At 41.1% G+C, this 26,283-nt stretch overlaps 1 protein-coding gene across 4 annotated transcripts in view; it reads left to right on the top strand.

Moving 5' to 3' along the window:
- The window catches only part of LOC140734275 (glutamate receptor 3-like), a 358,588-nt gene that overhangs the window by 327,072 nt on the left and 5,233 nt on the right, over window positions 1-26,283 (top strand). For 3 of the 4 annotated variants that reach the window (XR_012100505.1, XM_073058015.1, XM_073058016.1), the window contains exons 13-14: window positions 11,828-12,075; window positions 12,590-12,704. Coding sequence is in view for 3 of the 4 variants with exons in the window: in XM_073058015.1 (XP_072914116.1) it covers window positions 11,828-12,075; window positions 12,590-12,704 (363 nt within the window). In the remaining variant the exon portion in view is untranslated. The remainder of the gene's footprint in view (window positions 1-11,827; window positions 12,076-12,589; window positions 12,705-26,283) is intronic. The other variant, XM_073058017.1, reaches the window with a different exon arrangement.

Here is a 26,283-nt window from a genome sequence, read left to right on the forward strand (position 1 = left end):
GATTCAATCATTTAGAATGCTCTGTATGGTATATCAGTAGAAATTTGTGAGAGTCTTTGGTGACATGCCAAGTCTCCTCAAACCCCTATTGAAACTTAGCCACTGTTGTGCCACCTTTGTAATTGTGCCAAAGGCCTGTATTGTGCTGTAGGTTTTTCTATGTTTCTATAATATTTACCAATATGAATAAATAGAATATAGCTGCCACTGGTGGCCTAGAATTTGCATCACTGAACAATACAGGGGGATTTCAGGCCATTTTCAACATATTTCCAATGTAAACACAAGTTCAAGTTCAAAATTAATTATTATTCAACCATACATGAAAATCCATGAATACAGCCAAACGAAACGCGTTCCTACAGGGTCAAAATGTAAAACGCAGTTTGAACACTCACACAGAGCACAAGGCAAAACTAACACATATAAAACACAATGATAGCTATGAGACATACCCCAGTCATACTACAGTCAGATATATCTTCAATGAAAGTCATTGAAGCTATGATGGTATCAAGCCAATCATGTTATTCAGGAAGTGACTTTTAACAAATTGCATTCTTATACTGAGTTTCAGCTGAAGATTGATACAGATACAAGTCAAAGTGGAAAATCCTGGATAAGCTTTTTAAAAGGGATAAGGAATTTTAATGTGTCCTATTATGTTTTTGGAATATTTGTGTAAGGAAGTTACAAACAAAAAAATGAGTTTATTGCGCCTGGTGATTTGTTAAGGATTATTAACTAATAGCTTAGCACACCGGTAACTAAGTGTGAGATATTCCCAGTACTTCACCAGGACTGGTTTGTAAATAGCCTGAGTTCATTTCAGTTCAACTTATTTCAGCCTGATTGCACTGGAAAAGGCTGAACATAGTGCAGTTATTGAAAGTTTGCTGGATGAGTTACAGCAGCATTGGGGATTCTACATTAAGTTACACAAGTACACAAATACTGAACTTGTCAGTTTTATGGAGTGGTGATAATGAAAACTGATGGTCTGCCTATTATTACTACTGCATAAAAACAGATAATGATGGAAACTCTGCTTAAGTCAAGCAGCATCTGTAAAAAGGGAGATAGAATTAATATTACAGGTGGTAGATTCTTTAACACAGGGGTCACCATCTGTTTATACCATTAAGCAAGGGGTCCATGACCCCAGGTTGGAAAACCCTGCTTTAACAGAACAGGGAAAGAGAAATACAATGCGGTTTCAAATTGCAAAGAGAATATTTTATCAAGCCTAGCAGACTTGAGGGCAGGCTTTTAATGGTGATAAGATGGTTGATAGATTGATGAGAAAAATGGAGAAAGACAGAGAGAGAGAGCAAAAAAAACAATGGGAGAAAATGGGAGTTGATGTTGTGGGTGATTGATCTGTAGTAGAATTGGCCAATTGTGATACAAATGGAAAGGCAAGTTACTTGAAAATGTAATAGAAAGCTTAGGTGTAGAGTAGGTTGGAGAATTAAATTGACAAGCAATAGAAGCTCGCGGCTGCACCTACAGGCCAAAGACAGTTGTGTTACTCCATTATATAGGAGAACAAATCATGAGTATCGAACATGTTACACTAGTATAGAGAAAAAATAGCTCTGCTACTGTATACTCTGGACTACAGTACTATATTGTGATGTCTAAACTGAGAATACCAGTAATTTGGCAGGGGCATGGGAACCGGAGTGATAGGACTGAGGATGGGTAGTTGGTATACAACTAGAGGCAGTGTGTAGTGAGACTGTGAGGAAGGACAAGCAGATAATAGGACAAAATTGAAGTCAGTGGGATGAGTTAATGTGTAACACTGGGCCTAATCAAAAAGGGTGATGAATACAGGATTGAAGGTGAAGCTGTTATATTAGAATGCACAGTATATGGAATAGGATAAATTAACTTGTAGTGTGCTTAGAGATTGGCAGGTATGATGTTGTGGGCATCTCTGAGTCAAAGTTGAAAGAAAATTATAGTTGGGAGCTTAACATCCAAGGATACACATTATATCAAAAGGACAGACAGGTAGGCAGGGGAGGTTGGGTGGCTGTGTTAGCTTAAAAAACAGGAAATCAGATCCTTAAAAGGAAGTGATATTAGATCAGAAAATGTAGAATCGTTGTGGGTAGTGTTAAGAAACTGCAAGGGTACAAAAACTGATGGGAGTTAAATTCAACCCTCTGAAAGGTAGTCAGTGTGTGAGCTACAAATTACAATGGGTGACAGGAAAAGCATGTAAAAAGAGTAATATTACAATAATGGGGATTTCAATATGCAGGTAGATTGGGAAAATCAACTTGGTGTTGAATCCCAAGGGGGAGAATTTGTAAAATACCTATGAGATGGCTTGTTAGAGTAGCTTCTGGTTGAGCCCAGTAGGAGCATGACAATTCTGGATTGGGTGGTATGTAATGACACAGATTTGATCAGGGAGTTTAAGGTAAAGGAACCCTTTGGAGTGTGATCATGATTTGATAGAATTCACCTTGCAGTTTGAGAAGGCAAAGCTAAAATTGAATTGAATGTATCAGTGTTACAGTGGAGCAAAGGGAATTACAGAGGCATGAACGGAGCTGGCCAAATTTGATTAGAAGGGGGCACTAGCATAGATGACAAAAGAACAACAATGGGTGGTATTTCTGGGGGAAATTCAGAAGCTGCAGGAAAGATACTTCCCAAATGTGAAGAAGTATTCCAAAGGGAGGATGAGGCGCAACCATGGCTGACAAGCAAAGTCAAAGAAAGCATAAAAAAGCAAAAGAGAGGCCATGTTATGTAGCAAAAATTCATGGGAAGGTAAAGGATTGGGAAGCTTTTAAAATACAAACAGAAAGCAAGTTTAAAAAAATCAATAAAGAGAGTAAAGATGAAACATAAAGGAACATTGGCCAATAATATAAAAGAAGATACAGAAGTTTTTTTTTTCAGATATATCAAGAGTAACAGAGAAACAAGAGGGGATATTAGACCACTGGAAAATGATGCTAGAGAGGTGGCAATGGGGACAACAAACTAAATAAATATTTTGTATCAGCCTTCACTTTGGAAGACACTAGCAGAATGCAGAAATGCAAGAGTGTTGGGGCAGAAGTGAATGTCATTGCTATTACGAAGGAGAAGGTGCTTGGGATTCTGTAAAGTCTGAAGGTCGATGAATATCCTGGACTACACCCTGGGTTCTGAAAGAGGTGGCTGAAGAGAATGTGGGGGCATTAGTAATGACCTTTAAAGAAACACTAGATTCTGGAATGGTTCTGGAGAACTGGAAAAGTAAAATAGTCACTCCACTCTTCAAGAAAGAAGGGAGGCAGAAGAAGGGAAATTATAGGCCATTTAGCCTGACCAGTGTTTGGAAAGATGTTGGAGTCTATCATTGATGAGGTTTCAAGGTACTTGGAGGCACGTGATAAAATCAGCCATGGTTTTCTAAAGGGGAAATCTTGCCTGACAAATCAGTTGGAATTTTTTAAGGAAGTAAAAGGCAGAATGGACCAAAGAGAGTCAGTAGATGTTGTGTACTTGGATTTTCAGAAAGCCTTTGGCAAAGTGACACAAGTTAACAAGTTAAGAGCCCATAGGATTACAGGAATAACATGGATAGATGTTTTACTGACTGGCAGAAGGCAAAAAGTGGGAACAAAAGGGTCTTTTCTGGTTTGTTGCAGGTAACTAGTGGTGTGCTGCAGTGGTCAGTGTTGGGTCTGCTTTTTTTCATGATTTGTTTGAAGGAATTGTGGATTTGTGACCAGGTTTTGCGGACAATACGAAGATAGGTAGAGGAGCAGGTAGTGTTGAGGAAGCAGGGCGACTGCAGGAGGACTTAAACTGATTGCGGGAAAAGGCAAAGAAATGGCAGATGGAATATAGTGTAGGGAAGCATATGGTTATACACTTTAGTAGAAGGAATAAAGGCATGGGCTATTTTCTAAATGAGGTGAAAATTTCAAAGATCAGTGCTGCAAAAGGATTTAAGAGTCCTTGTGCAGGGTTCCCCAAAGGTTAATTTCAGGTTGAGTCAGTGGTGAGGAAAGCAAATGCAACAGCAGCATTCATTTCAGAAGTACTAGAATATAAAGGCAAAGATGTAATGCTGAGGCTTTATAAGGCATCAGCCAAACTGCGCTTGGAATATTGTGAACAGTTTTAAACTGTTTTAAGAAAAGATGTGTTGGCATTGGAGAGGGTCCAGAGGAAATTCACAAGAATGATCCCAAGCATGAAAAGGTTAACATGAGAGCATTTGATGCCTCTGGGCCTGTACTCACTGGAGTTTAGAAGAATGGGAGTGGGGGAGTCTCAGTGAAACTTATCGAATATTGAAAGGCCTAGTGGATGTGGAGAATGTATTTCCTATAGTAAGGGAATCTAGGACTAGAGGGCAGAGCCTCAGAATTGAGGGATGTCCATTTAGAACAGAGATGAGGAAACATTTCTTTAGCCAGATTGTGGTGAATCTTGAATTCATTGCCACAGATGGCTGTGCAGGCCAAGTCAATGTTTAAGGTAGAGGTTGACATGTTCTTGTTTAATCAGGGCCTCAAAGGTTATGGAGAGAAGGCAGGAGAACAGGGTTGAGAGGGATAATAAATCAGCCACAATGGAATAGTGGAGCAGACTCAATGGATCAATTGGTCTAATTCTGCTGCTATATTGTATATATGGTCTTTAAGGCCTAATACCTGACTGGCGTATCACCAGATTTTGATGCTAATTTCTTTGTTGGGGGAGGTGAATATTGAGAGCTTAATCAGGTTCAGAGGATAAAATTGCTAGCTTGTAGCAGATAGATACAACCTTCAGCTTCAGCAAAGGGGGAAATGTATCCCACCCAATTTTCTATTCTATTGCCAATCCAATAATTCCATTCTTACATCTATCTTATAGAAACTCGAAGTTCCACTTATTATTGCAGTATTGCATTTTTGAATTTGTTTTTTAATGCTGTGTTTTAAGCCTTATCTATCAGAAGTTCAGTTTTTTATTTCCTACAGACAGATTCCAGCTGTTCCCTCCATCCCCCTCCAAGTTTCATCTATCGCCTGGCATTTCTCTCTCCCCTCCGCCCACCTTTGAAATCTACTCCTCAGCTTTTTTTCTCCAGTCCTGCCGAAGGGTTAAGGCCCGAAACGTCGACTGTATGTTTTCCTATAGATGCTGCCTGGCCTTCTGAGTTCCTCCAGCATTTTGTGTGTGTTGCTCAGATTTCCAGTACCTGCAGACTTAATCTTGTTTGAGAATCCAGCTCTTAGCTGATTTATTTCAAAATTCCATGTACGGCCACTCAGTTGATTTTTTTTTGATATATATAATTGGATTTCTAAGTCACTGTACAAGATACATAAAATCTGTGTCTGCTACTGTGACCATTAGTCACATCTCTGAGGTATTTAGCATAAAAATCTCTGTGTCTGCTTCAAGGTACTGTGACCATTAGTCACATCTCTGAGGTATTTAGCATTTTTTTCTAATGTGTGGGTACTTTAATAATAGAAAATTAAGCAAAAAAAAATCTTACACACTGTGAGCTGCTTTTTAATTTGAAACTACCATTGAGCACTTTTTCAATGAAAGAAAACATCTTCTTCAAGTGGTTATAACAATCGTCCTGAGGTACCCTGTGATTTTGTGGAATAGTGTTCCCTCTTTGCAACAGCTACAATAAAATCATCTGGGAGCACAGTATTTCAATATTGATCTCTTGCTTCTGAGCTGCCTGTGCAGAGGATCTCTCATCAGCAAACTTATCATTGATCATGTATTATGTAAATGCTAATAGGACATTACCCTATTAACATAAGCATCTGTCAGTTGCAGATTTATTGGTCGTTAGCTTTATTGTAATGAAGACCACTTGCACTTGGAACCAACATTGATTATTTTAAAAATAACAAATTTAGAACATTGCTATATCTATCGGGGAAAAAACAGCTGGAAGAGAAGAATGCCTAATTAAACAAACATAATAAAATGCTGACGGGCTGGATTATGGTAATTTCGGTGCACTGTGTGCATAATATTCCAGTTTTGGAAAAATTCCTTTTGTTATTGTCTGCAAAGTTTGATGATAATGGATCAAGAAGAAGCCAAATGAAACCACAGCTCAATGAGCTGATGAATTGGGATGACTTAACATCAGGGACCATATAATCAAATTGTGAAAAGCCTAAAATATGCACACATACAAGCAATCTATTAAAGATCATGTCAGACATACAGTCAAATAGGAAATCCACATTTTATTTACATACATACAAAATAAATTTAAGTCAATCTCCAATTGAGATTTTTAAAAATCATAATGACTTAAGCTGTACCATTCACATTTCCTGTTTCTTGTTCAGATTTCCCTTCACCAAAATCAGGTGATCCCATTCTTTCTTTTCCAATTTCCTTCGAGGGAAAAATATAAATTAGGCATATTATTTTGATCGTAATCCGCTCAAACTTTTTCTTCTTCCAATGCGTCGGCAAAATGTCTTCCCCATTCATCAATAGACTTGTTCAAAAATGAATCAAATAGCCAAACTATTCCATTTTACTACAGGTGCAGTTTTCTAAAATGTGATTCAGCAAGAATAATTTTCATTTTGAGCAGCCTTATATTTTGAGCACTTTGAGACTCAGCAGTATTAAAGGTTATTCCTTTCCAAGTTTTACTGAAAGCTCCTGGCTTTACTGTAAAAAGCTCAGTGGGTTGTTGTCATGCAGTTTGGCAGCTCAAGATACAGTCCACCCAATGCGTTTCATGTTATAGTCAGGGATTTCAATCAGGCTTGTTTGAAGAAATCCCTGCCCAATTACCATTAGCATATAACCAGAGGTCCCAACACACTAGACCACTGCTATACTAAGATAAGAAATGCCTGCTGTTCCATGCCGAGACCGTATTTTGGGAAATCTGATCACTTGGCTGTCCTCCTACCTGCAGACAGACAGATGATAAAGAGCAAGGGTCCAGAGATTAGGACAACAAAGAGATGATCATGGTAGGCAGAGGAGTGTCTATGGCATTGCTTCACATTAGTGGACTGGGCTGCATTCAAAGACTCATCTGTATACCATGGTTGTCACTGACTTAATAAAAACAATCGTAGACGAGTGTGTCACCACAAAATCATTCAGTTTTCTTTAACCAGAAGCCCTGGATGAGATCCACAGTCCACTGAGAGACAGACCAGAGGCTTTCAAGTCTAGTGACCAAGAAAGTTACAAGAGGGCCACATATGATCTCCGGAAAGCCATTCACAGGCAAAGTGACTATTTCAGACTAAATTTGAATCAATGAAGGATGCTCAACAGCCTGGCAGGGATTAATGCTATCACCTCTTATAAAGTGAAATCAAATGACATTGGTGACAACAAGGCTTCACTTCCAGATGTGCTCAATGTTTTCTAAGCTTGTTTTGACGGTCAAAATATGGAGGAACAATCACAAGTTTCCACAGCCCCCAATCACAGGTGTACCCTCTCTGAGGTCAATGTGAGAGCATCCTTCAGCAGGGTAAAGCCACAGAAAGCATCCAGTCCAGATAGGGTACCCAGCCAGGTAATAAAGATGTGCTGATCTACTTGCTGGCATGTTCACTGAGATCTTTAACCTCTCACTTCGGCACTCTGAGGTACCCATCTGTTCCAAGGAGGCTTCAATAATACTGGCGCCTAAGAAAAATGTGGCTCTCGTCCAGTATCACTTACATCCACAGTGAAGAAGTGTTTTGAGAGGTTGGTGATGAAACATATCAAATCCTGCTGGTGAAGTGACTTGGACCCACTCCAGTTTGCCTACCAGCACAAGTCCACAACAAATACCATTTCGTTGGCTCTTCAGTCAACCCTGAAACCACTGGCCAGCAAAGATGCATACATCAGGATGCACTTTATCGACTAAAGCTCAGCATTCAACACTACCATCCCCTCAAAACTAATGAATAGGCTCAAGACCTTGGCATCAATGCCTCTTGTACAATTGAATCCTTAATTTCCTCAGGTGGAGACCCCAGTCAGTTCGGATTGGCAACACTATCTCATCTACAGTCTCCATCAGCACAGGATCACGATGCCATGTGCTTAGTCCCCTGCTCTACTTGCTTTTCACTTATGACTGTGTGACTAAACACAGTTCCAATGCCATATGTAAGTTTTCTAAAAACACTGCTGTCACAGGCTGAGTCAAAGGTGGTAGTGAGTCAGCATATAGGAGGGATATTGAAAATCTGGCTGAGAGGTGCCACAACAACTACCTCCTACTCAATCTCAGCAAGACCAAGGTGCTGCTTATTGACATCAGGAGGAGGAAACCTGAGGTCCTCATCAGGGATCGGGGTGGAGAGGGTCAGCAACTTTTAAATTCTTCTGTGCTATCATGTCAGAGGACCTGTTCTAGGCCCAGTACATAAGTGCAATTACGAAGAAAGTACAGCATTACCTCTAGTTCCTTAGAAATTTGTGAAGAATCAGCATGACATCTAATATTTGACAAACTTCTGTAGATGTGTAGTGGCTGCATCACTGCCTGGTATGGAAGCGCCAATGCCCTTAAAGTGAAACTCCTACAAAATATGGTGGATATGCCACATTATATCTCGGGTAAAGTCCTCCTCATTATTGAGCATATCTGCACAGAGCACTGTAGAGCAGCATTCGTCATCAGGGACTCACCACCACCCAGGTCATCTTCCTTTCTCACTGCTGCATTGGGAAGGTGCTTCAGGAGCCATAGGACTCTCATCAGCAGGTTCAGGAACAGTTATTACCCCTCAACCCTCAGGCTCTTGAACCAGAGGGAATAACTTTCCTTGTCCCATCATTGATACCTTCCCACAATTTATGGATTCACTTTCAAAGACTCTTTGCCTCATGTTCTTGGAATTATTATTGCTTTTTGTGTTTGCACAATATGTCGTCTTTTGCACATTGGTTGTCCCCCCGTTAGTGCGGTCTTTCATTGAATCTATTATGATTATTGGATTTGTTGAATATGCCCACAAGAAAATGAATCTCAGGGTTGTATGTGCTGTACTTTGATCATAAATTAACTTTGAAATTTGAACAGTCCTGGGACCGGGTGGGAAGGGTTTGCAGCTCTTTGGCTCATCACCCCACAGGACATCTCTGAATTCAATGATGAGTCCAAGATACAAGAGGTTAGATAAAACATACAGAGGCTACAAGCAAATATAGTTTAAATATAGTTTTGCAACTGAGAAAGTGTGAACATGCCCACTTTGGAAAGGAAAATATAAATAAACTTATTATCTAAATGTTGGGACACTGTGAAGCTCTGAGATGCAGAATGATCTATGTGTTCCAGTGATTTGCAACTGGTACTGCAAGCCTTTAGGAAAGCCTTCAGAGTGTTAGTGGATTGAAAATAAAATTAGCAGAGTCCTGCCGGGCACTTCTCTTGGAAGAGTTCAGCATCCTTTCACTATTAACATAGTATGACACAATGCATTAGGCAGGATTTAGACCCAGTGACAGTGTTGGAATGGTGGTGTTCTCATGTAGCTGAAGCACTTGGTCTTTTTGTTGATTAAGATCGTCATGTGGGGATGCTGTAGTTCATTTTTTTTCACCACAGCGACTGTGTAAATGGTGATGAATAGAATAAATATTCGATGGATAGGTGCCCATCAAGTAGGTCACTTTGTTTTGGATGGCATCAAGTATTGTTAGAGCTCCACCCTTCCAGGTAGTCTGAGCATATTCCACCTTAGTTCTCCCCTGACCCACGTACTGTATAAGGTGGAAAGGCTTTGGATCTCTGGAGGCGAGTCACACACTGCCAGATTCTCAGCCTCTGAACTGTTTTGCAACCACTGTGTTGAAGCACCTGGTGCAGTTGTACTTCTTGTCAGTCGTTGCTGGCAATGCTGAAGGACTCAGATGAGGTCATTTCCTGTGTAGTCATTCTCTTTTTGGAAATGGTTGTTTCCTGATAATTTACATTGGGTTTTTTCAGGCAGTTCACACACCTGGATCTTTTTATCACCTGTATTAATTAATCTTGTTTGTGTACCTTTTGTGTGAAGTTTCCACACGGTCATAACTCACCCATTGTCAGTCAAAACCAATGCAAAAGATCACTGTTTAAACTCTAAAGCATAAATTACATTCTATTTAAATCAAGTTTCCACAGTCTCCCAGCTCAAAAAGATATGTGTTGAAAGTACAAATATTTTTAAATGAACTGTTTCAATTTTAAAGTGTAATTAAATATTAAAATAATTTACATACTTTGGGGTAAGGATCTCCACAGCAATGCCCGCGGCCTCGTACTTCAACCCTTTTTACAAAAATGGATATTGTGTTTTTGGGACATGGGCATTATTGGCAAGAGTTGTCCTTGAGAATGTGATGGAGTAATCTTCTGATGGAGATACTCTCCCAAAGTTTGCACTCAGGAATGATGAAAGATTGACATTTCCAGTTGGAATACTGTGTAATTTGAGGGAAACCTGCAGGTATGGCAGTCTGTGCCTGCTGCTCTTGTCCGAGATGGTTGGGCTCACTAGGTCTGAGATGTTCCGTTCAAAGTAAATTTATTATAAAAGTGTTACCATATACTACCTTGATATTCATTTTCTCATAGGGTTTTACAGGAAAAAGAAATATAATAGAATGTACAAAAAACTATGCATAAACAAAGACTAATAACTAACATGCAAAAGAAGGCAAATTGTGCAATAACAAATAACGTAGGCCTCCGTTAGTCTCAATAGATCATGGATTTGCATCTTGGAAAGTTTCCAGGGCGCAAGCCTGGGCAAGGTTTTTTTTTTATGGAAGACCGGCAGTTGCCCAAGCTGCAAGTCTCCCCTCTCCACGCCACCAATGTTGTCCAAGGGAAGGGCATTAGTACCCATACAGCTTGGCACCGGTGTCATCGCAGAGCAACTTGTGGTTAAGTGCCTTGCTCAAGGACGCACACGCAGCCTCAGCCAAGGCTCGAACTAGTGACCTTCAGATAACTAGACGAACGCCTTAACCACTTGGCCACGCGCCAACACAATAACAAATAATACTGACAACTTGAGTTGTAAAGAGTCCTTGAAAGTTAGTTTGTAGTTAGTAGAATCAGCTCAGAGTTGTGGAGAGTAAAGTTATCCATGCCTATCCAGGAATAAGATGGTTGTAGAGTAATAAGTATTTCCATGTCTCAGTGGGTTGGGACCTCAGGCTACTATACCTCCTATATAATGGTAGGAGTGAGAAGAGGGCATGGGCTGGATGGTGGAGGTATTTAACGATGGATGCTTGTGGCAATGCTCCATGTAAGTATACTCAATGGTGGGGAGGGCTATGCCTGTGTTAAACTGGGCTATGTCCATCACTTTCTATAGTTTTTCCTTTCTTGGGCATTGGTTATTCCATATTAGACTATGGCATTAAGAAGTAAATACCCTGCAAAACCGCCTTGGTGAGTTTCTTCATTACTTTTTATGGAGTGCTACCAGCCAGGATGTAATTTAGCATAATATAATCTCCAGCTGACCTCTCCATTTGGATCACCAATAATCTAGCTGAATGACATACCTACTTCAAGAGGCTGAATCACCTGCTCCTGTACTTAGCTGATGTAGCCTTACTCTGCTTCATAGGTGTATAGTCTGCATACATCTATCAAAAAGTTTTTGTTCCCTTGAATTTGGAGAATACCTTTATCATCTTTTCAGCTTCTGCTATTATTCTATATTTTTGTGTAAATCTTTTGAAAAGCCAGCTACTTTAATGTAACTACAAATTCAAGATCAGTCTCTAACTTTAAGATTAAAATGAAGAAGTACTTAACTGAAGTTTGATCTTGCATTGTGTATTTCCTTTCTTCCCCCAGCGTTCAAAAATAGCTGTCTATGAAAAAATGTGGTCCTACATGAAGTCTGCCGAACCATCTGTGTTCACCAAAACAACAGCTGATGGAGTTGCTAAAGTTCGGAAATCAAAGGGAAAGTTTGCCTTCTTACTAGAATCAACGATGAACGAATACATTGAGCAGAGAAAGCCATGTGACACCATGAAAGTAGGAGGGAACCTTGACTCGAAAGGCTATGGAGTGGCAACCCCTAAAGGAGCATCATTAAGGTGGGTGGAATAGTGTAACAATATTCTATGTTGTTATAGTATTCCACCCACCCTGATGTTTCCTGTTTTTATTTTGTTTAAATTATCGAGAAAGTAAGGTAACTTAATCTCTACATTATTTAAAACCTGGATTAAGTAAGGCTGGTAATATAGTTAAATTATTTAATGCATCCATTTTATTTTGTTAGTGTGCTGTCTGTTTTTGACTGTCCGTACCTGTTTTAATTTTAAAATTTCTAAATTTTTAACTAATCTGATAAACTTAAAGCTGTCCTATGTGAAGAATGTGTGACTGCATGACATGTTAATTCTTTTCTTAAAGGCAAATCCCCATCCCGCACACTTCAGTTTTGAACAATGTGATCCTTCATGCCACCTTCCAATATTAACACTTTCTTTGATGTGCAAGCGTTTCGCCATTCCGTGAAAATAGCCAATTTGTCCTATTGTGCTCCTTTCACGTACACTTTTTACAATTGTTCATTTTCTTACAAATATGTTTTATTGTTTCAAGAAATGCTGTTAACCTCGCAGTATTAAAACTGAATGAACAAGGCCTCTTGGACAAATTGAAAAACAAATGGTGGTACGACAAAGGAGAGTGCGGCAGCGGGGGAGGTGACTCCAAGGTCAGCCTCAATGTCACCACAAGCGGGTACCTTAGTACAGAGTAATCGGCAAGGCTGTTACAGAATTGCAAGAAAAAAAGAATCTATTCATTTGCACATGGCATTAGAGTCATGATGTTGGTACATCAGAGATTTTCACCAGACTGACAGCTGAAGTAGGTGTTGTAATGTTTGGAAAGTTCGTAAGAAAAGGGCCTTTATTTAACACAACCAAAGATTCTCTGTTCAAGGTTGTATATACATTTTTTAGTTACAGTATTTCAGAAACCATTGGCCATTGGAAATCCTGCCTTAATCATTGCCTTCTCTAAAATACTAATTTACCAACGTTAAAAGAGAAATTACGCACTGGCCGGCATTCAGATAGGTTGATTTTTGTGACTGGTCTTCTGTATCAAGATCCAAGTCTTGTAGAGGCATAATGCAAACAATATTTTATCAAAGTTTAGACTGGCAGAGGAGAGTCTGCCTTTCAGAATCAGTATTATCACTGTCATATATGACATGAAATTTGTTGTTTTGCAGCGGCAGCTATAAACTTGCAATTGGAAGGTATATTCAATCATAATTTTGAGATTCTTACACGCGGCTTGGGCTTTCAAACCTATTACCAAATAGAATAACTTTCATTCACGATGCACCAGTATACATGTCATCATACTAGCAATAAAAAATAATTTAGTCTGCAGTTATGGAAGATCTCAGCAAAACGCAGACCTGCCTTGACCAAGCAAGATGTTTGGCTACAGCTCCAGCTTTGGGGCGTCAAAAGTTGAGCTGGTTTCATTGAGCTGAAAGGGAAGAAGGTGCTTGCAGAATTGTTATTCCCATGCCACCATGATTGAAGCATAACTGACAGATCAGTATGCAGAGCATTAGCTTAACAGTCACCAAGCTATATTTTAGCTGAATAATGGGAAAAAGTGGATCCACATAAAAACCTTCTCAGAATGTCAATGAGGTGAGTTTCAAAGGAAGACCTTTCCTCAATGTGCATGCTAATCTTTTTAAAAAAAACTCCTGTTGAAGTCTTACCCATGACTCGGTTTTTGGATTCAGCAGGGGTATAAGTTCGGCTTTGTTCATGGCATTAATTGCTGTTGTACAGCACTTCTGATAGTGAATGACTGAATGGCTGGAGTCAAGTACTTGTGGCTGATCCAACAGCCGCTGTTCAGAATCAAAGACAAAATTTATGCCACTACATTTAAGCACTTCCATTTTTATTTCATTTTATTGGTATTTATCTTTACATTTGATACTATAACTGAAACAAATCTGGGCAATTGTTTTAAGTTTGAACATTAGTTTACAAAGTCGTCCTTGGTTGTATCTGTTTGTGCCATCTGCCGGTTAAAATCTGCCTCTGTAATGCAATTTAATTGCTATTATATTCTGTGTTTAGAATTTGTGGGCTAAGGTAAATTTCTGTCTTGATGTACTTTGGATAGGGTTACTCCCAACTTCTGAAATAGCATTCTTGATGCAGATTTGAGCACTCTTTGTTGGTTAATGGATGGAGTGAAACTAAATTTCATCCCAACATAACTTGATTCAATTACTTCAACAACACTTTCTGTTTAAGAACTAAATCCCATTTTTTCCAAACTTTTGAGGAAGGGAGAATCTTCAGGAATAAATTACCAGTTTTCTACATTCAATAGCACATAGATCAAACACCTCGCAGCAGTGGGCAGTGATGCACCATCAATAACTCTCTCTGAGACGTGAAGGCGAGATATCGGCTTTTATTGACTGGAAGAAGGAACAAGCAGTGGTTGACCACCATACTACATCCTGGAGACTGAGAGGCCAGCCTAGGCCTCAATCGCCTTTATACAGGGGTCTGTGGGAGGAGCCACAGGAACAGTCAGCAGGGGTGTGTCCAGACAGGTATATGTAGTTTACCACAGGCAGACTGCTGAGGAGAACAACTATCAACAATTATGTTAAAACAACAAGAACAAAATGCATGTTGTTGACTTGGGAGAGTAACAAGTACCGTAGTCTCTGTGATCACAAATGAGTTAAAGATAATTTGAGCACACGGACTAGATGTCACAGGTGTCTCCCTATTCACCATTCAGATTTGCAAGGAAGCATACACATGATTCAGAGATTTCATGTGTGAAAAATAAAATTATTCTCAAAAGACTAGGGTTTAGGTAAAGCAGTGCACAGCCATATGCCCAGCTCATGTGTCTAAGCCATGAGAGGTCTTAGATAAATGAGAAGTGAACTTGCTGTTGAAGAAAATAAAGTACCTTCTTAATAGTTTGAGCATCGTTAAAATATTCCCAAAATTTAAATACATAAAAGTTACTATACTAAAAGCAGGCTAGGTGCTGTTACTGGTCTATACTGTTGCTACACTCCTCAAGAGACCACTCCAAGCTTCTTCCTCCACATTTATCAGCATAAACTATCATTCTTTTACGTAAACATATCCAGCTTCCTTCAGAATCAACTGTTCCCTGTGAGTAGTCAGTTCTACGTTCTTACCATATTCTATGGCAAAATAATCCTGAGTTTGTATATTGAATTCATTTTCCGCCTCAAATGAAAATATCATCCCTACATTATCCTTTGCAGTTAATTCACAAATTTAAAGGTCTCCATCAGTCAAACCTGCAAAGAAAGGAGTCAATGTCTATTCAATGTTCGTGATAGGTCAAGTCTTGTCTGTTCCAGTTTCACCTCTAACCTTTGTCAGTCGACCTTGTTTTTCAGAAATAGAAATGCAATGGTATGCAGTTCACAAAGGTTTTGTACAAGTTCTAAATATTAATTTGTTTTACCCTTTTATTTTGTCCTGACTGTGTATGTCCACATTTGATTCACCGAAAACTCTGTTCTCCAACCTGGTTACTGCTCTTCCTATGAACTTCTGAACTGTGCTTAGCAACTGTAGAAGCAGAGTAATCAGAGCAGAGTCTTCAGCACCTGGACCCTGTTCCAATATTTAGTCATATAATGGCTGATCTATACCTGTGCTCCATTTACCTACCTTTCAGAATCAGAATCAGGTTTAATATCACTTGATAATTAAATAAGTAGTGCAAAAATTGAAGTAAAATGTACTGGGGTAGTGTTCATGCATTCAATGTTCACTCAGAAATTGAATGGCAGTTGGGAAGAAGCTGTTCCTGAATTGTTGAGTGAGTGCCTTCAGGCTTCTGTACCTTCTTCCTGATGGTAGCAACCAGAACAAGGCATGTTGAACAAGGTGAACAAGGAGAACAAGGTGATGGGAGTCCTTAATGATGGACTTTTTGAGTCATCACTCCTTGTAGATGTCCTGAATTCTTCGGTAGCTGGTGCCCATGATGCACCTGACTAAGTTTACAACTCTCTGCAGCTTATTTTGATCCAGTGTTGTAGCTGCCAATCCCCATCCCCATTCCAGATGGTGATACAGCCAGTTAGAATGCTCTCCTTAGTACATCTGTAGAAATTAGCAAGTGTCTTTGGTGACTTACCAAATCTCCTCAAATTCCTAATGAAATATAGCTGCTGCCCTGCCTTCTTTGTAGCTGCATCGATATGTTGGGTCCAGGATAGATCCTCGAAGATATTGACACTCAGGAACTTGAAATTGCTCACTCTTTCCACTTCCGACCTTACGTTCATAACCTGCGTTATCAGTAACAAAAATGTAGATTAATCGTAACTATTCCAGTTGACCAACCTCTGCACACACTTAGAAAAGAAAATTGCATGTAGATTCTCTGTGGATTCCTAATATTCATCAATGTTCGGTTGGGACTGTGCAGAGAAGTAAAATCAATGTCAGGAAAAAGTTGTGCCCTCCCTATTCAAGGGCTCTAGAAGAGAGGCGCTGGAGTTGGTGCGCTTTAAGAGTGCCGCAGTGCCCAAGCTGGAGTTGGTGCTGCTCCCACCCCCATGGTCATTTGGCAAGTCAAGCCATATTGTGTTTGACTGCAGACTGCTGCAACATTCATGGACTCAGGGGCATGGACTATATTTTTTTGTGTGTGTGACTGTATTTAGTTGATATATATATGTTTGCTCTTTTATACAATAGGTACTACACTATATGTGCCTTCTGCAGTGTGTGACTTTGGTACTGCATCTTGCACCTTGGGCCCAGAATAATGCTGTTTTGTTTAGTTGTATTCATGTATGGCTGAATGACAATTAAACTTGAACTGTCAGTGCAGCCTAGTATCCCCTTTGTCACCTGACACAATTTCTAATGACGTCGCAGCCGTAAAGCAACAACAAATGTTCACAACCAAATTACTACATTACGATATTGCTTTCCTTTTTTATCTAAAAAAAGATCAAGTTAATGAAATTTACAAATGGTAGTGGTTTAACAAGCAATTTATGCACTCTCAGTGATCTTTTCCCATTCACTTGCTTTGAGCTTGTAAATTCCCAGATATTATCTAAGTATCATGCAGTTCTGGATTCAGCAATATTACCTCATTATGGCTCTCATCAACTATTTTGTTGTTAGATAGATCACACTATCAGCAATGAATTGGTTTCATATCTTCAGCAAGACCCAAGTCTGAATCTACCTATCTATTGAATATTTGGACACCTGCATCCTAAATAGCCATTGCTGTAATTGGAACATCTGACATTTATAAAAAATCCTGTTCTCCTATTCTTGTTGTGGCCTCTTCATAGGATAGTTTAAATAGGACACCTAGCTTGTTTGTGATTGGATCTACCATAGCATTGTATTCTGTGTCACAGTCATATTGACACAGTGTCATCCACCTCTGCAGCTGTTGTGAGGATAGTAGATATTGGACACAGACTGAGTAGCAGAGCATTGTGGTCAGTAATAATGTGAATGCTCTACCCAGGAAGAAAGAGCGAAACCGGGTCACTAGATATAATCAGCATTACCTCCTTCTCAATTGGTGCAGTATTTCTTTAATCCTTTTCGCTCCTTATGGAGCATAGGGCCTCAACAAAAGTCCTCCACTTCCTGCGATCTCTAGCAGATGTTTTTGCAGTCTCCCAAGTTTGGCCGGCGGCTTTCAGTTCATCCAAAAGCCTACGCCTCCAGGCTTGCTTTGGGCGACCTCTTCTTCTCTTCCATTGTGGATTCCATTCGAGTGATTGTCGAGTGACATTCGACTGGCTCTTCCTCAAGGTGTGGCTGACCCATCTCCACTTCCTCCTCCTTATCTGGAATACAATGGGCTCTTGGTTTGCTCTCTTCCATAGGTCTAGGTTTGACACTCTGTCGTACCACTTGAGGCGGAGGATCTGCCGGAGGCATTTGTTGAGAAAGGTCTGGATCCTGTTGCAGCTGGTGTTAGTGATTCTCCATGTTTCAGATCCATATAGCAGGATGGCTTTCACATTGGAGCCGAATATACTGAGCTTAGTTTTGACAGAGATGGCCGTAGATCTCCAAACAGGTCACAGGGTTGTGAAGGCATGTTGGGCTTTTCCGATCCTTGCTCTGATGTCTTCATCTGTACCTCCTGATTTACTGATTTTGCTTCCGAGGTAGGTAAATTTGTCTACATCTTCAACTATTTGTCCTTCAATCTGTAATGGCTCCTCTTGTTTGTTATTAATGCGTAGAACTTTGGTCTTCTCCTGACTGATCTTAAGGCCTACTCGCTGTGAGGTCTCTCCCAAGAAATTACTTTCTTCTGCATATCTTGAAGCCGGTGTGAGAGAAGAGCGAGATCATCTGCAAATGCCAGGTCTTCCAATTTCCCTGTTAACATCCACTGGATTCCTCTCTCTGAGCCAGCATAGGTTGTTCCTGTAGCCCAGTCGAGTACCACAAGAAAAAGTAGAGGTGACAGCAGGCATCCCTGTCTGACTCCAGTAGTGACCGAGAACTCTTCGGACAGTCTCCCATCTTGGATGACCCTGCATGAGAAGCCATCATAAAGCTGCTTGATGATATTCACCATCTCTTCCGGTACACCATAGTGTCGTAAGATGCTCCACATTGACTTTCTGTCCAGGCTGTCAAATGCCTTCTCAAAATCAATAAAACACACATATAGTGGAGTTTGCCATTCTATTGTCTGCTCCACAATGACTCTAAGTGTAGCTATCTGGACAATGCATGATCTCTCTTTCCTGAACCCTGCCTGCTCATCTCTAAGTCTCTGGTCAATGGCGTCTTTCATCCGCTCCAAGATGACCCTGGTGAAAACTTTGCTAGGAATGGACAACAAGGTGATCCCCCTCCACTTGCCACACAGTGAAAGATCTCCAGATTTTGGCAGCTTCACAAGGAGGCCCTTCTTCCAATCTGATGGGATCTCTCCTGTTCTCCATATCAAATTCAGCAGTAAATGCAAATGGTCCACCATAACCTCTCCACCCTCTTTCAATGCTTCTGCAGGAATGGTGTCTTCTCCGGCAGCCTTGCCGTTCTTCAGGCTTTTCAGGGCGTTTCAAATTTCTTGCTTGGTGATTTCACCTATATTGATGTTGAGTGGGTCTCCAGGCTCCAGGTCAGGTAGTGGTCTATTCAATACTTCCTGGAAGTGTTCCTTCCATCTCGCCAGTTGATCTTCAACCGAAGTGAGCAGATGGCCTGTCTTGTCTTCTAACAGTTCTGTTGAAATTGCTTTTCTTCCCTCTCAAAAGTTTAGTTGTCATGTAGAGTGCCTTGAGGTCCCCTTTACTGGCCACTGTTTCTGCTTGCTCTGCTATTTCATTGAAGTATGACCTCTTGTCCTTTCTGAGTTGTTTCTTCACCTCCTTGGCCATCACACTGTACCTGTTGGCAGCGATTTGTTTCTGTTGCCGGGTTCTGGCCTGATTTAACTCCTGTTTGTGCTTTTTCCTCTCCTCCACCTTCTGCCATGTCTCGTCCCTGATCCAAGGTTTACTGTTGACTGGTGGTCTTCCCAGTATTTCTTCGCAGGCTCCTACAGTGGCCTGCTTGAAGGTAATCCAGGCATGTTCCACTGTTCTCTCATCTTGTTCCTCTATTTGAAGAGCCCCAAAGCAATTTTGCAAGGTGATGTGGAAATCTTTCTTGTTCTCTTCCGTCTGTAGTTTTCTAACATCAAACTTTATTCATGTGTTCTGTTGCTTCTCCTTGGCTGACAGCTTCATCTTCAGCTTTGCAACAACCAAATGGTGGTCAGATCCAATATCTGCTCCTCTTTTGGCTCTCACATCTTGCAATGAACTTCTCCAGCGCTGGCGGACTATGACGTGATCAGTCTGGTTCTCTGTTTGATGGTCAGGCGAGACCCAGGTTATCTTGTGGCAGTGACGGTGGGGAAAGAGGGTACCTCCAATGGTCAGTTCATTGAAGGCACAGAAGTCGGTAAGGAGTTCTCCATTTTCATTCATATTCCCCAAACCATTCTGGCCCATCACTCTCTCCCTGCCAGTGTTATCGCTGCCTACTTTGGCATTCAGATCTCCCACGATGATCAACATATCTTGCTTAGGTACCTTTCCAACTACTGCTTGAAGCTGGGTGTAGAAGAGATTTTTTTCTTCTTCCTCTGCATTGTTAGTTGGGGTATAGCACAGGATAATGGATACCTTCTGGAATCTGGACTCAAACCTGGCTGTGATGATACGGTCGGGCACTGGTTCCCATTCTATCAAACTTCTGGCTGCTTCTTTGGACAACATCAGGGCCACACCAGCCTCATGCGGGTCTTCCTCTTTTTCTTTGCCGTAATAGAGCAGAGTTTCTCCCGTCCGCAGTTTGGTCTCACCAAAAGTATTCCACCTTGCTTTGCACATGCCCAGGAGTGTGAGGTGGTATCAGTTCATTTCCTTCACTGCCTGTGCGCACCTACCTGTCTCCCAAAGTGATCTCCGATTAGGATAGATTTCTTCTGTGAGAGCAGCTTTGGAACCTCCATTATGGTTTTCTTCGGGTGAAGGAGGGTTGTCAGCCCTGCAGCTTCCTGACGGGTTTGGTTGCAGCGCGTCATCAGCCTCCTGAATGGGGCCCTGCTTTTCCCGAGATCTGGGTTAGTGGTTGACAATCTGTTGACGGTTTCTGTAACAATTGCTTGTTTTACGTGAACGGGTTGTTAGCCCATTGCACAACCCCCAACCTGGAGGACCAGGGGTTTTCTGTCGGGGTCACCTTCCCCTAGGCGATGGTATTTCCATGCTAATGAGCTCCACCTGCCCGGGTTTGAAATCAGAGTTTACCCTCTCCTAGATAGGCTGCCATCCAAGGCTAACGAGTCCTATCTACCGGGGTTTGGAATCGGAGTTCCTTCTCCTAGGCTATGTTGGTTCGCAGCACCTTCTTCCATATTATCTGGTGCACCCCTCACACGAGGGATCCCCCATCCAGCACCCAGGGGACGTGCCTCAACGCCGTATAGCCCCAGCGCGAGGGGTGCAGTATTTGCTTTCTCTTTTTTTTGTGTCAGATGTAAATGCAATATGCCGTCCATGTTAACTACATGTAGCACTATATACAATGTTCTAACCTCATTTTTTTTAATGTACTGCAAACTAGGTGGTGTCATATCCACTGCCGAGTTTTGTCTTCCACTATCACCTGTATTCCAGTGCCATTTATTGTCTTTCTTTAATGGTTGATAATATCATGTGATTATTATGCCAAGATTGGGTAGGAATCTTGGCACAATGTTGAATGAGACCTAAAAATAACCTGAGCTTAGTAACACTTCCAAGTGCCCTGGTTTTCAGGATGGCCTCAATTTTGTCTTTTGCTGGCTGCAGCACATTTTCAACTGTTCACAGACCAAAATAAGTCTTAGCTTTCTAGATGAAGGTATACTTAACTTTGGTTAAGCTTGATATTGTGCCAGTGCCACCTCTAGAACACTTCCTCGTGTACCTGGAGATTCTCCTCCTCTATGGCTGTTGAAATTTGAATATCTTCCTGATTGTGCTGAAACCCTTGCAAAATTTATCTAAATTTGCTCTCAATACAGTGGATTCCATTTAATTGGGACACAACGAGATAACATCTTCACCCACTTAAGTAACTACCCGAATTAGTTGAAGCTTCATGCAAATAGTTAAAAGATATATTTTTTAAATAATGCAAACTACCATTTAACTGAGTAACAGTTTATATATTTAAATGAAATACAGAACTAGAACACCACCAAAACCTCTATAGAACTGAGACGTACAAAAAAACTGGATGAACTCAGCAGGTTGGGCAGCATCCGTTGAAAGAAGCAGTCAACGTTTCGGATCGAGGCCCTTCATCAGGACTGAAGAAGGAGCGGTCAGGGACCCTATAAAGAAGGTGGGGGGGTGGAAAACCAATCAGAGGAAAGATCAAGGGGTGGGGGAGGGGAAGCAGGGAGGGGATAGGCAGGAGAGGTGAAGAAGGAATCTAAGGGAAAAGCACTATGGGTAGTAGAAGAAGGCAGAGTCATGAAAGGTGATAGGCAGCTAGAAGAGGAGACAGAGTGAAGGTGGGATGGGGGAAGGGAGAGGGAGGGAATTACTGGAAGTTGGAGAATTCGATGTTCATACCAAGGGACTGGAGACTACCCAGACGGTATATGAGATGTTGTTCCTCCAACCGAAGTTTGGCCTCATCATGGCAGTAGAGGAGGCCATGTATGGACATATCCGAATGGGAATGTGAAGGAGAGTTGAAATGGGTGGCAACCGGGAGATCCTGTCTGTTGTGGCAGACGGAGCGGAGGTACTCGACGAAGCGGTCCCCCAATCTGCGTCGGGTCTCACCGATGTAGAGGAGGCCGCACCGGGAGCACCGGATGCAATAGATGACCCCAACAGACTCACAAGTGAAGTGTTGCCTCACCTGGAAGGACTGTTTGGAGCCCTGAATGGTGGAAATTTGACCACAGCATCTGCAGTGTACTTTGTGTCCTCTATAGAACTGCTATGTTTGAGAACTCCTAAATATTAAACTAAATCAAAAAAAAACATGGGAATCCATAAAATGCAGGTGTAAATTCAACTTTACTTAAGCAAGGTGCGCATGTATCAAATAATAACATATTCAATTAACATATTTTTACATATAGCCTGTAATTAATTATTTAGATGAACAAGAAAGTTTAATAAAATTATGTAGCTAATTTATATAGTAAGTAACAGTATAATTTATACAGTAAGTAACTGCCTGATTAACGTTTCAGACACTTGCTCAGGTAGGTTGCCTGAAAGAACTGTTGTAGTTGGACCGCATCTTACGTCACTTTCACAATTCCTCTGAGCAGCATGGCCCTTTCTTGTTCCAATATGCTTTCCAACCACAGGCACAGAGGTTGGCACCAACACTTGTTTATCAACTGCTGGGCGACGGTTTATGGTGTTTGATGTGGAGACAGTTCTAGCATCATCCTGTACCTTTCTTGCAGAGGATGTGGCGTGTAACTGGTGGATGGATTTCCAATCAAGTTGTAGTTGGCTCAGACAATTGCACACCCACAATACTGGTCCTTCTACTTTTACCACATAAAAACTCAAATGTGGCTTTTTGATTGTTGTTTTTCATAGTTACAGATGTCATTTCTGCAGGAGTTATCTATTCTCCAGTTTAAATTCTTAGTTGGATAGCTGCAAGCTTCAATTTGATATCTTTGAATTGTCTTTCAAACTTATTTTGTGGAATGACTGAAACAGCCAAACCCATGTCCAATTCCATTTGAATTAATTTTCCATTAATTTCTGGTGTAAGCACTATTGCTTATCTATTGTTAATTTTCACACTGTAAATCTTAAGGCTACACAACCCTGTGTCACTCTCTTCAGTATCAGATTTTTCATCAACAGCATGCACTTTAGTGCTCTTTTTGAAACTAGAACTTCCTCTATGTGCAGACCATTTATTTTTCTCTGCCTGACATACTATTTGTATATGACCTACTTTGTTGCATTTTCTGCAAATTTCACCTTTAAATCTGCATTTATTTAGTGAATGTGAGACACCTGCTACATTGGTTATACAATTTGTTGGGCCAGGCTGATTTCTGTTTAGACAATGCAATTTTATTCACATTCACCTTCATTCCTGATTGTAACTCAATTGCGTCTCTGTCTGTGGTTTCTATTGAAACAGCAATTGCTTCTGCTGGTTTGAATGAAAGCTGTGCTTCAGTTAGGAGCCATTTTTGAATGCTTTCTTGTAAGATTCCACAAACTAAATGATCTCAGCGTACTATTGCTAAACTGACATTACTCAGACAACTTCTTCAGTTCAGCCATGTACATTGAAATGGACTCCCTTTCTTTTAGATTCCTCTTATGAAACCTAAAGCATTCTGCAATCTACAATAGCTTGGGTTCTGAGTGCTCATGCATTACTTTTACAACCGTAGCAAAGCTCATTTCTGATTGTTTTGTTGGAGCAGTCAAACTTTGAAGCAAACTGTATGCCTTTAAACCCAATGTACTCAGCAAAATTGGCACTTGCCTCTCATTGGTTATTTCATTTGCTTCAAAATACTGTTCCAATAGTTCAATATACATGAGCCAATTACCCATTGTGTAATGAAACTCGTCAATTTAGCCAACCATTTCTGATTTTTTAAATGATTATTATCACCCAGAACTCACTCTTTATGAACCCTGAATTCCTCTTTTTGCAGTCTTTTTTTAAAACTCGATCGTGCCCTTTGCTCTCCATAAAGCATTGTAGAACTTCTTTCCTGAACGTTGGATCTCACGTTGATCTCATCCGCCCAGTCCACTGGAGCTGACTTTGCATGCTAGGACAGGTATGTCCCTGTATCACCGGAGAATGAGATCTGCCAGCTACCCTCACCTGGTTTAGCCCCCCTGTTGTAGCAGTGTACCAGGGACACCCCATACATCCTTCTGTTAATATAGATACCGTTGTATCTTGACTTTAGCTTATTATGTAGGACCACAAATCCTTTCTCCTACTGTTGTTCCTGAAAAGTCCTAAGAAGTTTTTCATTTTAAAGTGTTTCTTTCAGAACATTTGATTGTTTCTCTTTCTATGTTGGAACCATTTGCAGCTGCATCAATATTCACATCAATGCTGAGGATATTAATACTTTAATTTTCATTTCACTCTTTTAGATGGCTGGGGGTATATATAATATTCATTCTATATTCCTAACATTGCTCATACATTGTATTGTTATAAAAACTGCACTTGTGTGGCTCTCCACTTAAGTAATTTCTCCTTCCATTAGGACTTTGCTTGAAGTCCAATCTTCTGGTTCATTGTGTTCATTTTAATATTCGTACAGGGGCTAGGTGCCCTGTTTGCATGTCACAGCTTTAAATCAATAGGCTTGAACTCATTCCCACCTCTGTATTGTAGGCTGCCAATGATCCAGCATCAATGCAGAGCCACCTGCCTCATTGCAGTGCATTTTCAAAGGAACTCATCACCACCCCTCTTCTATTTTCCTCAATGTAGCTTTCTGCATTTTAATTCAATTGTTAGATCTGTTATGCCTAGCAACAGGAACAAGTCCACAAAGAAAGCTCTCTCTCACTGAATGATCTAAAACACACATTAAAGTTACAGAATTGTAAGACCTGTGTGGATGATATTCAATATTTTCCTATTAGTGGTTACTTTGGCAGAAACCCTTAAAAATCATTACATTCTAAGTAAACACATTGCTTAATACATGCTCCTCTCCTCTTCCCTTCCCATCCTTTCTATCTCTCCCTTCCCCCCTTCATTTCCCTAACCCCCCTCCCTCTCTAACAATCTCATCCTCCCTTCCTCAGTCCTCAACCTCCCCACATTCTTTTCACTCCTCCCCTCTCCCTAACTCCCTTTGCACCCCCCTCCTTCCCCTGCACCCACTCCCACCCACCTCGCTCCCCCACCTCATCCCTACACACCCCTATCTCCCCCACCTCACTCTCCCCACACCCTTCTCCCCACCCGCATCCCTCTCCCCCACACCCCTCTCCCCCTGCCTTGCTCCCCTGCACCCCGCGCACCCCTCTTACCCCTCTCCCACTGCTTCACACCCCTTTCCCCGTCTTGGTCCCTCCTCACCCCTGCCTCGTTCTCCCTGCATCCCCTCCTTGCCCCATTCCCCCTCCCCTCCTCACTCCCTCTGCACCCTCCCCCCTCACTCCCCCATCCCCTCACACCCCTCTTCCCCACCTCGTGAGGTCGTGTTCATTGGTTTGTGGTCTGTTTAGAAATCTGATGGTAGAAGGGAAGAAGGTGTTCCTACAACATTGCGAGCGTGTCCTCAGTCTCCTGCGCCTCTTCCCTCGTGGCAGTAATGAGAAGAGTTTAAGTCCCAGATGGAGAGAGTCCTGAATGATGGGTGCTGGCTTCTTGAGGTGCCACCTTTTGAAGATGTTCTCAATATGGGAGGTGTGATGAAGCCAGCTGAGAAGGAGCCGATTTAATGCACTTAGGAACTCACCTCAATTTTCAATGTATTCATTCACAGGTTATAAAGATCACCGGCAACACCAGAATTTATTGCCCATAACGAGTTGCTGCTGAACTGAGGAGGCACATGCCAGGTCTGAAAACAGATAAAGATCTGACTGAGTAAGGGCGGTGAAGTTCCTTTCTTGAAGGAATTAACAAACCAGATGCCACTTATCAGTAATTTCAAGCTTAGCGTTATAAGGAACAGGTTTTTAACTCTGGTTTTGTTTGAATCTGAAT

The sequence above is a fragment of the Hemitrygon akajei genome, chromosome 10, assembly GCF_048418815.1.
Source record: "Hemitrygon akajei chromosome 10, sHemAka1.3, whole genome shotgun sequence".
In the NCBI taxonomy this organism is placed as follows: domain Eukaryota; kingdom Metazoa; phylum Chordata; class Chondrichthyes; order Myliobatiformes; family Dasyatidae; genus Hemitrygon; species Hemitrygon akajei.